The sequence below is a fragment of the Lutra lutra genome, chromosome 4 (assembly GCF_902655055.1).
Source record: "Lutra lutra chromosome 4, mLutLut1.2, whole genome shotgun sequence".
Taxonomy (NCBI): Eukaryota; Metazoa; Chordata; class Mammalia; order Carnivora; family Mustelidae; genus Lutra; species Lutra lutra.
Window position 1 is genome coordinate 179,785,039 of NC_062281.1, and position 14,763 is coordinate 179,799,801.

Consider the following 14,763-nt stretch of genomic DNA (forward strand, 5'->3'; position numbering starts at 1 on the left):
ACTCGGCAGTGGTCATGTCTGGTAGACACCACCTTAGTCAAGGGCTCCAAGTGAATTTTGTTGGGAGTGGGTCCAAGGTCACCACCTGACAGGACGCAATGACAAGAGCACCACTTCTGTGACATGCCTGCCAAAGACGCACCACCTCAATCTAATCCCGAGGAAACATCCCACAACCCCGAACTGAGAGACATGCAATAAAATAACCAGCCTATAACCTTTGAGTGTGAACCCCAAGACAGACCCGGGGAGACCAGACATCCTCCCAGACTGAAGGAGACTAAAGGCATCTGACAGCTAAATGCAATGTTTCAAAAGGAGCTGGATATTTTGATAAAAAGGCCATTATTGAGACAACTGGCAAATCTTGAATGGGAGCCTGGGGATGAGAAGGGTGTAATACACCAGTGTTAATTTCCTGAGTTTTGTGTTTTCTGCTAGGCAAAGGTCCTTCTTTGCAGGAAAAACATATTGTAGTATTGGGGTGATGGCCATCACTGTTGGCAACTTAACCTCAAAATGGTTCAGGAAAAAAAAGAGTTCTTTGTGCTCCCAAACCAGTAAAGATATCTTGATATGTACTCCCAATATATTTTAGTTACCTAAACACACACACACACACACATACATACATACGTTACAGACATGTTGTGGTACCCTTGTATTGTCTATAAAACTCATAAAAATAGAATGTATATCAGATTAGGAAATAAAAGAAATAAAAGGACATGGCATTAAAATTAGTTTATGAAGCTTCCACATACCAGGATACTGGTATCCTGACCCTGTAGATGATGCTCCCAGGCTTATTCAGCACATACTTAATAAGCAGCAAGTCTTAAAAGCCGGGCTCTGGGCCAGGCAGTGTGGCAGTGACACATGTGCGCATTCAGAGCCTGCTCACTCCCGAGTTCTCCTCACCCATGGGAGCCCTGCTTTGGACAGATTAGGAACGTCCACACTGGGATAATCCAGCTGTTTCTTATAACCTGAGAGCCTTGAGTCCTGCCTTGGCTTGGGGAATGGTAGATCTTTCCCAACTGAAATGAGATTATTGGGGGGGAAAAAAAAATCTTTGATGTAGGATAGATGCCACTGTATGCGCTGATAAAGGTAAACTAGAAGGCATTTTGACTATCTGTACACATTAGAGAAAAGTTATTTGAATGATGGTAGGATAAATTTCAATTAAATAATAGGAAGCCAAGGATGACTCACTATTACACTGGTTCTTTCTCATCATTCAGGTTTCAGCTCAAATGCCACTTTTTCAGACAGGTCTGCCCTGACCACTCTTGTTAAAAATGACCACCCAGGAAGCCACTCCCTATCCCTCTACTATTTTATTTTCTTTGTGGTACATGTTATATTGGAACATCTTACTCACTTGCTTGCGTGTCAATTTTTCTCTCCCTATGCTCCACGAGGGCTGGCACTTTTTCTTGTTCACCGTGGTCTCCCTAGAACCTGTAAATGACCGTGGCTGGCACAGTGTTCAACGATACTGCTTACATGCACTGAGCCACACTGAGGAACCTGCAAACCCATGTCTAAGACCATGATAGCAAAGCTCCTTATAAGTTGGTGATATCTTAATACCGCCGGTCATTAGGATACCGAATTACCTAATGAACTGCTTCCAAGTCCTTTTTAACTCTTGGTTTTGAGACGATATATTCACAATGGAAACCATAAATATAACTGAAGGTAACTGGAGATACCTTTTTCATTTCAGAATATCCTAAGGTATCTGAAAATCCCTAAAATGTTATAATACACTGTGGTGTGTGGTCTGAGGACCCAGCGCGAGTCCATGAATTTGCTACTAGTCCATGATAAGGCTCAGCAGAGAAATTGAGAAAAAGTGTCTAGAACCATTCTGGCAAGCTTACATTGCTGTGACATAAGTGCATTTTACGAAAACATCAGTCTGCGATAGTTTGGAGGAAAAAAACTGGTCCTCCACTGAGCAGTGAGTCTGAGAAGCATTCGTTTAGAGTTTACCCAGAAATTCATTAAAAAGTAACAAAAACGTGAATGACCAGACTGGCAAAAATCTTAAATTCTGAGAACAGAATGTATGGGAGATGCTGTGGTACACTGGAAAGTGTGGTACACTTGTTAGCCCCTTCTAACAAGGGGCTGGCAGGAATGCAAACAGGTACAAGCAACTTTAGACACCGCTGGACAGTATTTGCTGGCACTGAAGAAACTAAGCCAGAAGCATCTGTCCTGTTATAACCCCTAAGGAACCCCCTGCACCCCCACCTACAGAAGACATACACAGAACATTTAGCATCACAGCACCTGTCAAAAATAACCTAAATGTCCAACGTAAGAAGCTGTAAACAAATTATGGTAATTTTATAGAATGGGACACTATACAGCAAGCGAAACAATACGTATTTCAACATGGATTATTCTTACAGATAAAATGTTGAGGGGAAAAAAAAAAAGAATTCATACCATATGCCACTTATATACAATTTAAAATAATGTAAAATGTGATGTATTTCACTAGTGTTTTAGTTTTTAGCGTTCAGATCCTGAATGTATCTTCTTAGACTTATACTTCAATATTTCATGGTGCTACTGTAACTGGTAACGTTTTTTAAATTTCAGTTTCCAAATGTTTACTGCTAGCATATAGACGGTACAACTGATTCTGTGTATTGACCCCATATCCTACAATCTTTCTGAACTCACTTACTAGCTCTGACAGTCGCTATGTTGATTCCTTTCCAAATGGACAATCATGACAATTGCAAATAGAAAATTTTAAAAGTACAGTTGACCCTTGAACAACAGTTTGAAGTGTCAGTCCATTTATATATGGATTTTTTTAATGCAGTATAGTCCTGTACATGTGATTTTAGTAACATTTTTCTTGTGATTTTAATAACACACTTTCTTGTGATTTATTTTTATTTTTATTTTTTTTAAAGATTTTATTTAGTTATTTGACAGACAGAGATCACAAGTAGGCAGAGAGGCAGGCAGAGAGAGAGAGGAAGGGAAGCAGGCTCTCCGCTGAGCAGAGAGCCCGATGTAGGGCTCGATCCCAGGACCCTGAGACCATGACCTGAGCCGAAGGCAGAGGCTTAACCCACTGAGCCACCCAGGCGCCCCTCTTGTGATTTTAATAACATTTTTTTCTAGCTCACTTTATTGTAAGAATCCAGTACATAGTATGTATAACATATAAAGTATGTGTTAATCGATTATGTTATTGGGAAGGCTTCTGGTCAACAGCAGGTGATTAGTTATGAAATTCTGGGGGAAATTCCAAGTTTTTAACTCCATGGAGAGTGAGTGTTCTTACCCCCAGCATTGTTCAAGGAACAATCATAGTATATGCACACACAGTTAAGCGGAAGCAGAAGAAAGACCAATATTTGATCACTGGACCTACAAATATGGCAATTTCATATGGTCAGACTTAATAAAAAAGTTGAAATTACACGGGAAATCATAAGCACCGAGTTCAGGGTAATGGTTATCTGTAGGAGGAGACACAAGGGGTTCAATTACATTAGTAAAATTTTATTAGTTAAATTGGGTGGCCACATGGGTTTTCTTTACGTTAGTCTTTATCCTTCTCGCATGACCCAAAAATTGCCCTTCGTTTAGGAGCTTGGGATGGTGCCTTCACACAAGATAAATAAGAAATTTGGAAGTTATTTGCCTGTGTCTTACCTGGACTCCTTGGGTGAGCAGAGGCCAAGGCAAGGTTGCACACAAGGGAGCCTGTTTGGGGAACTGAATGCATGGGACAGAGAGGGAACCGTGAAACAGGGAAGGACGGAAAGCCAGTCCTCCTTCTGTCCGGGTTTTGTTATCAAGCCGGTCACCTCTGTGGCCAGCCGGGGTGTGATCTGGCCGGGAGCCCTAAGAAGGCGGTAAGAAGACCCTCAGAGCTGGCTTCAGTGTCAGAAGAAGGGGGACTTATTCACTGGCTCTAGCCTCCCACTGGTCAAGAGCTGCCCTGTGGGATGCAGACTCCCCCGCATTTTCCCTTCTGCACAGGCGTCAGGACAGCCCAGCCACCCCACACAGGCAGCAGAGAAACGCTGGGACGATATGCAATGTTATGATATAGTGGAGGCCGGTGGCTGAGGTTATACCTGCGCACAGCTGGCTGCTTGAGCAACATCTGGAATGAGGAGGTGGGCCAAGAGGACGTGCATGGGGCAACAGAGGGGCCCAATACATACAAATCACATGCACACACGCACGTGTGTGTGTGTAATATGCATGTGTGTGTATATACGCATGATATACGTATGTATATATAAAAGCATATTACAGAGAATGTTAAGCTCAAGAAAAAAGGGTTCTTTTTTTAAACATCTTTTTACATACTTTTACTGTGGTAAAATATACGCAACACAGCATATGCCATTTTAACCATTTTTAAGTGTACAATTCAGTGGCATTAAACATCGTCACACTGTTGTGAAACACCACTACCCATCTTCAGGACTCTGTCGTCATCCCCAACTGAACCTCTGTGCCCACAAAACTATAACTCCCCACTCCCTCTGGCCCTGGAAACCACCTTTCTACTTTGCGTCTCTCTGAGCCAGGCTACCCTCTCTCACAGACGAGGAGTCATACAATACTTGTCCCCTGTGTCTCTTATTTCACTCTGTATGTCTTTCAAGGGTCATGCATGTTATCACATGTATCAGAACATCATTCACTTTTAAAGCTGAATAACATTCCACTGGATCTACACACCGCCCTTTATGCATTTATGCATCGATGGACCCATGGGTTCTTTCTGCCTCTTGGCGTTGCAAAGGAGGCTGCTATGAACACCAGTGCATGAATACCTCCTCGAGTCTCTGCTTTTTATTTTTAAAGATTTTATTTATTCATTTGACAGAGAGAGAGAGAGAGAGAGAGAGATCACAAGTAGGCAGAGAGGTAGACAGAGAGAGAGGAGGAAGCAGGCTCCCCGCTGAGCAGAGAGCCCGATGCGGGGCTCAATCCCAGGATCCTGAGACCATGACCTGAGCCCAAGGCAGAGGCTTAACCCACTGGGCCACCCAGGCGCGCGAGTCCCTGCTTTTTAAACGTATCCAGAAGCAGCGTCCTGGACCTTATGGGAATTCTATGTTTAAAATTCTTTGAGGAACTGCCCTGGTTTCTGACAGCAGCTGCACCATTTTGCATTCTTACCAACAACGCACAAAGGTTCCAATTTCTCCACATCCTTGTCAACACCTGCTCTGTTTTTAGGATAGCAGCCATCCTAATGGGTGTGAGGTGGCACCTCACTGTGATTTTGATTTGAACTGCCCTAATGGTTAGTGATGGTGAGCATCTTTTCATGTGCTTATTGGCCATTTGTGCATCTTCTCTGGGGAAATATCTAAGTTCTTTGCCCATTTTTCAACTGGGTTGTTTGGTTTTTGTTGTGGAGTTTTAGGATTTCTTATACATTCTGGATATTAATCCTTTACCAGATAATATGACTTGAAAATATTGCCTGCCATTCTGTGGGACTGCCTTTCCTGCCTTTCACAGATGGTGTCCTCTGATGTCCACATTTTAAATTCTGATAAAATCCAACTTGTTTTTTTCTGTTGTTGCCTGTGCTTTGGGTGTTGTATCCAAGAAATCATTGCCAAATCCAATGTCAAGAAGCTTTTCCTCTGTTATCTTCTAAGAGTTCTATGGTTTTAACTTCTGAGAGTTTTATGGTTTTAACTGTGACATTTAGGTCCTTGATCCATTCTGAATTAAATTTTGCATAAGGTGTAAGATAAGCGTCCGACTTCATTCTTTTGCATGTGGATCTCCATTTCCCCCAGAGCCTTTTGTTGAAAAGACTGTCCTTTCCACATTGAATGGTCTTGACACCCTTGTTGAAAATTATTCAACTATAGTGCCACAGTTCATTCTGGGCTCTCTATTCTATCGCATTGGTCAATATGTTCATCTTTATGCCAGAAAAACAATGGCTTTTAAAAAAATTTATTGAAATATAATTGACATATATGTACCCACACCGTTTTGATTACTGTAGCCCCGTTATAAGGGACATATCTTAACATAATAAAGGCCATATATGATAAGCCCACAGCTAACATCACATTCAATGATGAAAAGGTGAAAGCCTTTCCTCAAAGATGAGGAACAAGACAAAAATGCCCACACTCACTACTTCTATTCCACACAGTACTGGAAGTCCTAGCCAGAGCATTAGGTGAGAAAAAGAAATAAAATGCATCCAAGTTGGAGAAGAAGTAAAACTGTCACCATTTGCAGATGACATGATATACACAGAAAACCCTAAAGACTTAAAAAAAACCACCACAACCTGTTAAAACTAATAAATTCAGTGAAGTTGAAAGATATTGAATACACAAAGATATGTCATATTTCTTATATTTATAACAAACTACCAGAAAGAGAAATTAAGAAAACAATCCCATTTATACTTGCATCAAAAAGTAAAATATGTAGGAATAAATTTAACCAAACAGGTAAAAAAAAGATTTATATATTGAAAACTACAAGACAGAAATGAAAGAAACTGAAGAATTTATAAATAAATGGAAAGATATTCATGCTCATGGACTGGAAGAATCATTATTGTTAAAATGTCCATACTACCCAAAGCAATCTATAAATGCAATGAAATCGCTATTGAAATTCCAATGGCATTTTTCAGAGAAATAGAATATAGAATCCTAAAAATTGTACAGAACTATAAAAATTCCTGAATAGCCAGAGCCATCTTGAGAAAGAACAAAGCTAGAGGGTCACACTCCCTGCTTTCAAATGATATTACAAAGCTATAATAATTAAAACACTATAGTACTGGGACGCCTGGGTGGCTCAGTTGGTTAAGCAGCTGCCTTCGGCTCAGGTCATGATCCCAGCGTCCTGGGATCGAGTCCCACATCGGGCTCCTTGCTCATCAGGGAGCCTGCTTCTCCCTCTGCCTCTGCCTGCCGTTCTGTCTGCTTGTGCTCGCTCTCTCTCCCTCTCTCTTTGACAAGTAAATAAATAAAATCTTTAAAAAAAAAAAAACAAAAAAAACACTATAGTACTGGTATAAAATTAGACACACAGGTCAATGAAACAAAATTAGAGTGTGGGGAAAGAAACCCACATATACATGGTCAATTAATTTTCAACAAAGGAGCCAAAAGCATACAATGGGAAAAGAGCAGTCTTGTGAGGAAATGGTGCCGGGAAAATTGGACAGCTACACACAAAGAATGAACTCCAACCATTATCTTACACCACATACAAAAATTCATCCAAAATGGATTAAAGCCTTGGTGGAAGACTGTAAACTATAAGAAATCCTGGAAGGAAAAACAGGTGATAAACTCTATGTCACAGGTCTTGGCAATGATTTTTTTTTTTTTTAATCTGACACCAAAACCAAAGGAACAAAACAAAATAAGCGGGACTACATCAAACTGAAACACTTCTGCACACCAGAGGAAACTGACAAAATGAAAAGGCAACCTACTGAACAGGAGAGATTAGTTGCAAGTCATGTATCTGGTTAAGGAGCTAACATCCAAAATATATAAAGAAACTCATAAACTGAATAGAAAAAACCCACACAATCTGATTTGGAAAATGAGCAGGAGATCTGAATAGCCATTTTTTTTTCCAAAGAAGACATACAAATGCCCAACAGGTAAGCAAAAAGATGCTCAACATCACTAATCATCAGGGAAATGCAGATAAAACCACAGGATATCACTCTCACACCTGATAGTGTCAAAAAGAGAGGAGATAAGTGTTGGCGAGGATGTGGAGAGAAGGGAACCCTTGTGCACTACTGGTCGGAATGTAAATTGGTGTAGACACTGTGCAAAACGGTAAGGAGGCGCCTCAAAAAATTAAAATGATCCAGCAATTCCACTTCTGGGTATTTATCCCAAGAAAACAAAAACACGAACTTGAAAAGATATCTGCACCCCCATGTTTACTGCAGTATTATATACAATAGCAAAGACATGGAAACGGCCTCAGTGTCCATCGACGGATGAATGGATAAAGAAAATGTGGTGTGTGTGTGTGCTTGTACATACACACACACGCACACAGAGGCACACAATGGAGTGTTATTCAGCCGTTAAAAAAAATGAAATCTTGCCATTTAGGACAACATGTATGGACCCTGAGGGCATTATGTTAAGTGAATAAGTCAGGACAAAAAAAGGCAATTACCATATGATCTCTTTTAGATGGGGGATTCCAAAAAACAAAACAAACAGAATGAACTCACAGATACAGAGAAGAGACTGGTGGTTCCAGAGGCACGGGGAAATGGGGTGGCAAATGGGTGAAACTGGCCAAAAAGGTAGAAACTTCCAGTTATAAACTAACATTCTGCAGATATTACCAGTAAGGCTTTTATACAAAATTTACCATGGACTAAGAAACCGTATATAAAAGAAGTCCACTGACTGAACTGCTCCTAGAATTTCTAATGATATGACTTCCAATTTAATTTAGGTTAGATATAATCCCAAATGGTTTTTCAAATGAAAATAAATCAACAAGAACTCACCACTTTGGCAAGTAAAAAAAAAAAACTTCCTAGGTTACACTTAAAGAAAAAAACAAGAAGTTGGAACGGATACGATTGTGAGGTTTTTTGAATGAATCCTTAGGAATATAATTTTAAGATAAACTAGTAATATGTGTGGGTCTTTCATGGATCACAAAATAAACAACAAGGTCTATGTAATTATTATATAAAAATGCAGAGCTCTTAAAACTTTTGAGAAAACTAGGAAGGATGATTCAAATGGTCTGCATCATGGCTGAGCTTGAGAAAGAAACGAAAACAAAGCTGAAAGGTACAAAACTGGCGGTTCCCCTTCACTCTACCCCCACCCCCTTCTTAACCCAGGCCCCTCCCTTCGGACTCTCCTTCCACCTCCGCGGCCCTGCTCTTCACACGTTGTCCACAGACATTCCTAATACGTACTTCTGATCACCTCCTTTGCTCAGAAGACTATTTCCCGAAGAAGGGCAAGCCCCTTGAACTTTGCAGGACATCCCACGCTCATCTTTCCAGCTGGATTTAACTTCACCTTGGCTGCATCTCACCTGTGCACCTGCCACAATTGCTCCTCCCTGAAGTGTCCACACTTCCTAGAGTCAGCTCGTGGGCTCGTTCTGTTCCCTCTGGCCAGAATTCCCCTACCCTTCCCTGCTAACCTCCTCCCCGGCTCGCTCTGCTCTTCTCCAATGCCATCTCCCCGGAAGATCTTTCCCTCCAGCTGGCTGTCCTACTGTCCTCTGACACCTCAAGTTACTAAGTGCCTCGAAAGCCACTAGTGTTCCATCTTATGCCGGAATTACTTATCATCTCCCGGGCAGAGCTGTACATGGTCTGAGGCAGAAGCTGTTTCTATTCCTACTCTATCTCTGGAAGCAAGTGGCACAGTGCCTTATGCACTTGAGTGCGTAGTGAGTCAAAGCATATGAAGTTCTCTCCAAGAAAGTCACTGGAAGGAAAATTCTCTGGGTGTGCAGACAGAAAATTAAAGGGCTGGTATGTTGAAAAAAAAAAGTGTCAGCACATGCAAAATTTCTACCAATGACAAGAATATTTACTTTGGTACGACTGAGACCTATAGGCTTTTGTGAGGTCATGATGGGAAAAAAAAAAAAAAGCCACACACAAAACCTCTCTTTCCAGGTAAATAATGAATGAACTAAAGGAGAGTAGCCTTTAAAAAATAAACTCAGTCATTTTTCCCCAAACTGTACAAAGTAATACAAGAAATGCTAACAATTCTGTTATAATGAATTTATAAATAATCCTAATTATGGAATCAGCCTCAGAAAAAAGCTTAAAATACTTCTGGCTTGTATGAATTTACTCCCAAGTAATAGGAAGCCAGGATAAAAATCACAGGCTCCAAAAACTGAATGAATGAATAAGTGAATGAATCAGGACTTCATAAGACCTGGTTCAGAGTTCACTATAAACCAGTGCTTCTCAAAGTATTGTGGGAAAGGACTAATTTTGAAATACTTCCTATATCTTACAGACCAGGACGCTCATAAAATACAATTAAAAATGTTGCAGCAATGTCTAAGGGTTGATGCGTGCTTTTCGTACATGTCACGGGCCAGGAACGAACTCGGCAAATGCGCAGCGGCGATCTGCTCTTTCCCTGAGGCCCCACTGAACCCGCTACCACATGCAGGGGAAGGCAGGAAGCGTGCCTACCTTCTGCTGTTGCACCTCAAACACTGCTTCGTGGACGCTGCAAGCAAAAAGTGAGGTAGGCAGATCACTGAAATCCATCATCTCTTCCAAATCATCTTCATTTTCACCAAAAACCATCTCTTCTTCCTCTTCTTGGTCACTGCTACAGAGGTCTGACTGGCTATCACTCCAAGATTTCATAGTGTCCCCCAGCATTATCTCCTAACAGCAGGTCTTCTCTGTTTTTAAAGTCCTAAGGTGTCTACAAGGCATCTGGTGTTAAAAAAAAAAAAGAAAAGAAAAGAAAAGAAAAGAAAACAGCATAAAGATAAGATTGGGAAGGCCAAATACTGTTTCAGTCAATTCTCAAGACAGCAATTCATCAACGGAAGCAATCTTGTTCAGCAAAGATAAACCAGAGTTTTAAATCAATTCATTACAGTCCTCACAAATTCTACATGTTCTACTCTGCTTATGTTCTACTTTGCTTAGCATATTTTATCTCATATATTTCACTGGCAATGACATATGACCAAAAAAAGGCAAAAAGTTTTCTAGTGGAATTGGGGAAAAAAAAGGGGGGGTGAGGGCAATACAAAATGAGTGAATCTGTACACTAGTTTACAAGCAGTAGGAAGGAAAATGTGAACCAGAACTGCCTTCACATATTTGTTTTGGGTTTTTGGTCTACAACACTGAAACTGGCAGCGTTTAAAAACCCACACGATTCATTCACCATCTGCACCGTGAAATCTGTCTGCAATGACATGACTTCACCTTTCTTAACCAGTCTGTTCTTTTTGACTATACTCCCGAAGAATTAAGTTCAACAGAACCAGAAGTTCTATATAAAGTAGGTCTTTGTTAATATTAGAAATATTTAGGATGCCTGGGTGGCTCAGTCGGTTAAGGGTCTGACGCTTGATTTCGGCTCAGGTCACGATCTCAGTGAGAGCATGGTGAGATCGAGCTCTGCATCAGGTTCCATGCTGGGTGTGGAGCCTGCTGAAGATTCTCTCTCTTCCTCTCCCTCTACCCCTCTGAAATAAATAAATTAAACAACAAAAAAGAAATATTTTAAAAAGGCAAAATCTGACAAACAATAATCAAAGAGATGTCCTTTTTCTGAGCATTTAAAAATTAATAATTTTAACTCCAAGGCACTGAGCTGATAGTGTCCCTTTGTTAAATAATGGAACAGAGTCTATCTTCTATGGACTTTATGTGCACGTCTGTCTCTTCTGATGAACTCCAAGCACAGTGCCTTGAACATAACATATTTCAATATGCGAAATGGAATTTAAGAAATACCAATCAGGCACAGAAAAATTAAGTAGTCATGATTACTAGTAGTTTAATACTACTTCATTTGTGATCTCCCATGTTATTTCAAAGAACAAAATGCTGTAAATATATTGCTTATATAGAGTGTATGACAGATGTTAATGATAGGCTAAAAACAGCAGAGTTTTTTTAATCTTTTCATTATTCTACTACGCCCATCAGGAAAGACTAATCCCCAAAAGTAAAATCCTTACTCATTTTAATAAATGTTTTCTGGGGGTGCCTGGGGGGCTCAGTCGGCTAAGCATCAGCCTTCGGCTCAGGTCATGTTCCTAGGGTCCTGGGATCAAGCCCCGCATCAGGCTCCCTGCTCGGTGGGAAGCCTGCTTCTCCCTCTCCCCCTGCTTGTGTTCCCTCTCTGGCTGTCACTCTGGGTCAAATAAATAAATAAAAATCTTTAAAAAAAAGAGAGAGAAAATAAAAAGAAATTAAATATTTTCTGAATGCCCATTGTATGACAGGTATTATTAGGGATATTAGATGAGTAAGAAATAGTTCTTATCCTCAAGGAGCTCCCACCAAAGCAGAATTTCTTCTCCTCCACAATGCCAACCACTCCTAAAGGAATTCTGTTCCACGAATTAGCTCCTATACTTTCAATTTCTCCTTCTCCATCTGTTCCTTTTCCTCAGCGAACACACCTATTTAAGATTTCCCACCCCCACCCACCCAATCTTTAAAAAAAATAAAAAACAACACCTTTCCTTGTGGATTCTACCTGCCCCTCCATCTACCTCTCCACCTGCCTCTCCTTCACCTTTCCTACCAATTCCCCTTCTGCTGTGTTGTTCCTCAACCATGGTCGCCAGCAAATTGGGTGCCACCAGACTCCTCCACTGTCCTCGGGCTGACACCGCCCTCACAGGCCTGAGTCTTCGGCACCAGGCACTGCTGCCCACCCACTCACCCCGCAACCTGGCGGGGCCTCTGCCTTCCTGGAGCTTCCTCCTCCCCCGCTCTTTGTCCATGGCTCCTCGGTCTCCACCTACCCTCTTGACTTGGGCTCTTTGAGGTTTCATCCCCTTCCTTCCTCCTCCTCTGATTCTTCTTGGGCGGTTTCACCCACACTCCAGCATTTAACCACTTAACCACCCAGGCTGCTCAGCTGTGTCTCCTGCTTACCCTAAGGTTCACACACACACACATACACTGCTCGGGGCTGAGGCTGCCTTTCACTCTCCACAGTCAACTGTAAGCTGGGAAGGTTGTCACCAGGACAAGAACAGAATCTGGGGCAATGAAGGGGAGGAGAGAGCTTGGAAAAAGTACAGGACCCCAAGAGATTCTGATCTGCTCCTAGCTCTTTCTGGCCTACACACACCAAAAATCACTGGTCTGTATGATTCATATATCCAGACTCAACCTCCCTCTCCTGAGTTCCAGACTTGTCTTTCTGGCTTTCGATTATACATATCTACCTGGGTAGCAAACAGGTACTGCCATTATTTTAAACATTATACCTCTAATTAGATGATTGTGCCAGAAATCTCCAATCTGGAAAGGGGCCTGGTGGTGGGTGGGGGGGGGGATGGTATCTCACTAGAGCTTTCACTGTCATCTTTTATTGAGACCAAGCTGTCACTTAGCGTTCATAGCTCTCTGAGCACTTTGTTCACTTCTCTATTATATACTTATCCACAACTATTTGTTTACAAATCACTCCCAGCTACCAGACCGGCAGCGACTTTGAATCCCAAGTCCCTGGCACAGTTTCTGGCTCACAGTATACGGTTAGTAAGGACTGCTGAGTGAAAGCAGATAGCACTACGTTTACCCCACTGATATGGCAGCACAGATGAAGAAAAATTTATTATTATTTTTTTAGATTTAAGTTATTTATGTGAGACAGAGAACCCAAGTGAGGAGGAGAAAGGGACAGAAGGAGAAGCAGACTCCCCAATGAGCAGGGAGCCTGATATAGGACTCTATCCTAGGACCCTGGGATCATGACCCAAGCTGAAGACAGACACTTAGCCGACTGAGCCACCCAGGCGCCCCGGAAAATTCAGTTTCCCCATGGATGTTATGGACAGACTTAAAGATGAACAGAATCTCAGCAGAAAAATGATGGGGTGCATTCCAGGCAAAGCTAACAGTTCATGGACAAAGACAAGACAGACTGGCATGCACAGAGATCTGATGTGGCCACAGGGTACCGTATTTGTGGGGTGGCATGACACAGAGGTAAAAAGGGGGGCGGGGGACCAAGCTCCTTGAACGTAGAGTTACAGAGTCCTGATATAAAAACCAGTCAATGTCAGCATGCCAATGAAGGCCTTCAGGCAGGGAAATGATATAACCAACCCAGTTTAACTTTTAATACCACTAAAGTAGACTGTCTTTATATCTATCTCTTACAGAGGCACTAATATTTTTAATCTCGCCCTACTCTCAATCCATGAAAGAGGTGAAGAAAATACTCTGCCTCGTAATTTGGAGGCTGGAAAGCTGGAGAGCAGTGAATGCCTAGATTTGGAAATATGAGAAAATCAACCAAATTTGATAAGATTTTTTTGTTTCAAGATCCTTCCTCCAACCCCTAAAAAAGGGTTAAAAAAAAAAAAAAAAGAAAAGAAAATCAGAGCACAGGAAACAATCCCTCACTTGACTTAAAAAAAAAAAAAATTCTTAGAATGTTACACCTTCATTTCCTGTTTTCTACCTACACTTTGGGGTAACTTTCTTTTGAAAAAATTTCAAAAAGAAAAGTAAGAATACTACAAGGAACTCCTGTACACTCTTTACCCAGAGTTATTTATTAATTTATGCCCATTTTAAAAATCATTCTATTTCTAAACATACACTTTTTCCCCTGAACCACTGAATGTAAGACAAATGTGCTGTCTTTACTCTTAAGTATTTCACTGTGTAAGAACAAGACCATTTTCTTACACAATCCACAGACACTGGTAATACTGTTACCTAAATCAGCATCTATATTCAAATTTTGTCAGTTATCCAAATAATGTCTTTATGGTTATTTTCTCTTCAAATTTTTTAGGCTATTGTTAAATAATCTGCCTTTTGTCCCAAGAGATTTCTTTTTTTTTTTTTTTTTTTTGAGATTTTATTTATTTATTTGACAGAGAGAGATCACAAGCAGGCAGAGAGGCAGGCAGAGAGAGAGAAGGAAGGAGGCTCCCCACTGAGCAGAGAGCCCAATGTGGGGCTCGATCCCAGGACCCCGAGACCATGACCTGAGCCGAAGGCAGAGG

At 41.2% G+C, this 14,763-nt stretch overlaps 1 protein-coding gene across 1 annotated transcript in view; it reads right to left on the minus strand.

The window, feature by feature from the left end:
* The window catches only part of RCAN3 (RCAN family member 3), a 31,781-nt gene that overhangs the window by 13,063 nt on the left and 3,955 nt on the right, over positions 1 to 14,763 (minus strand). The window contains exon 2 of the mRNA XM_047727303.1: positions 10,226 to 10,477. Within this exon, the coding sequence (XP_047583259.1) occupies positions 10,226 to 10,420 (195 nt within the window). The 5' untranslated portion in view covers positions 10,421 to 10,477. The remainder of the gene's footprint in view (positions 1 to 10,225; positions 10,478 to 14,763) is intronic.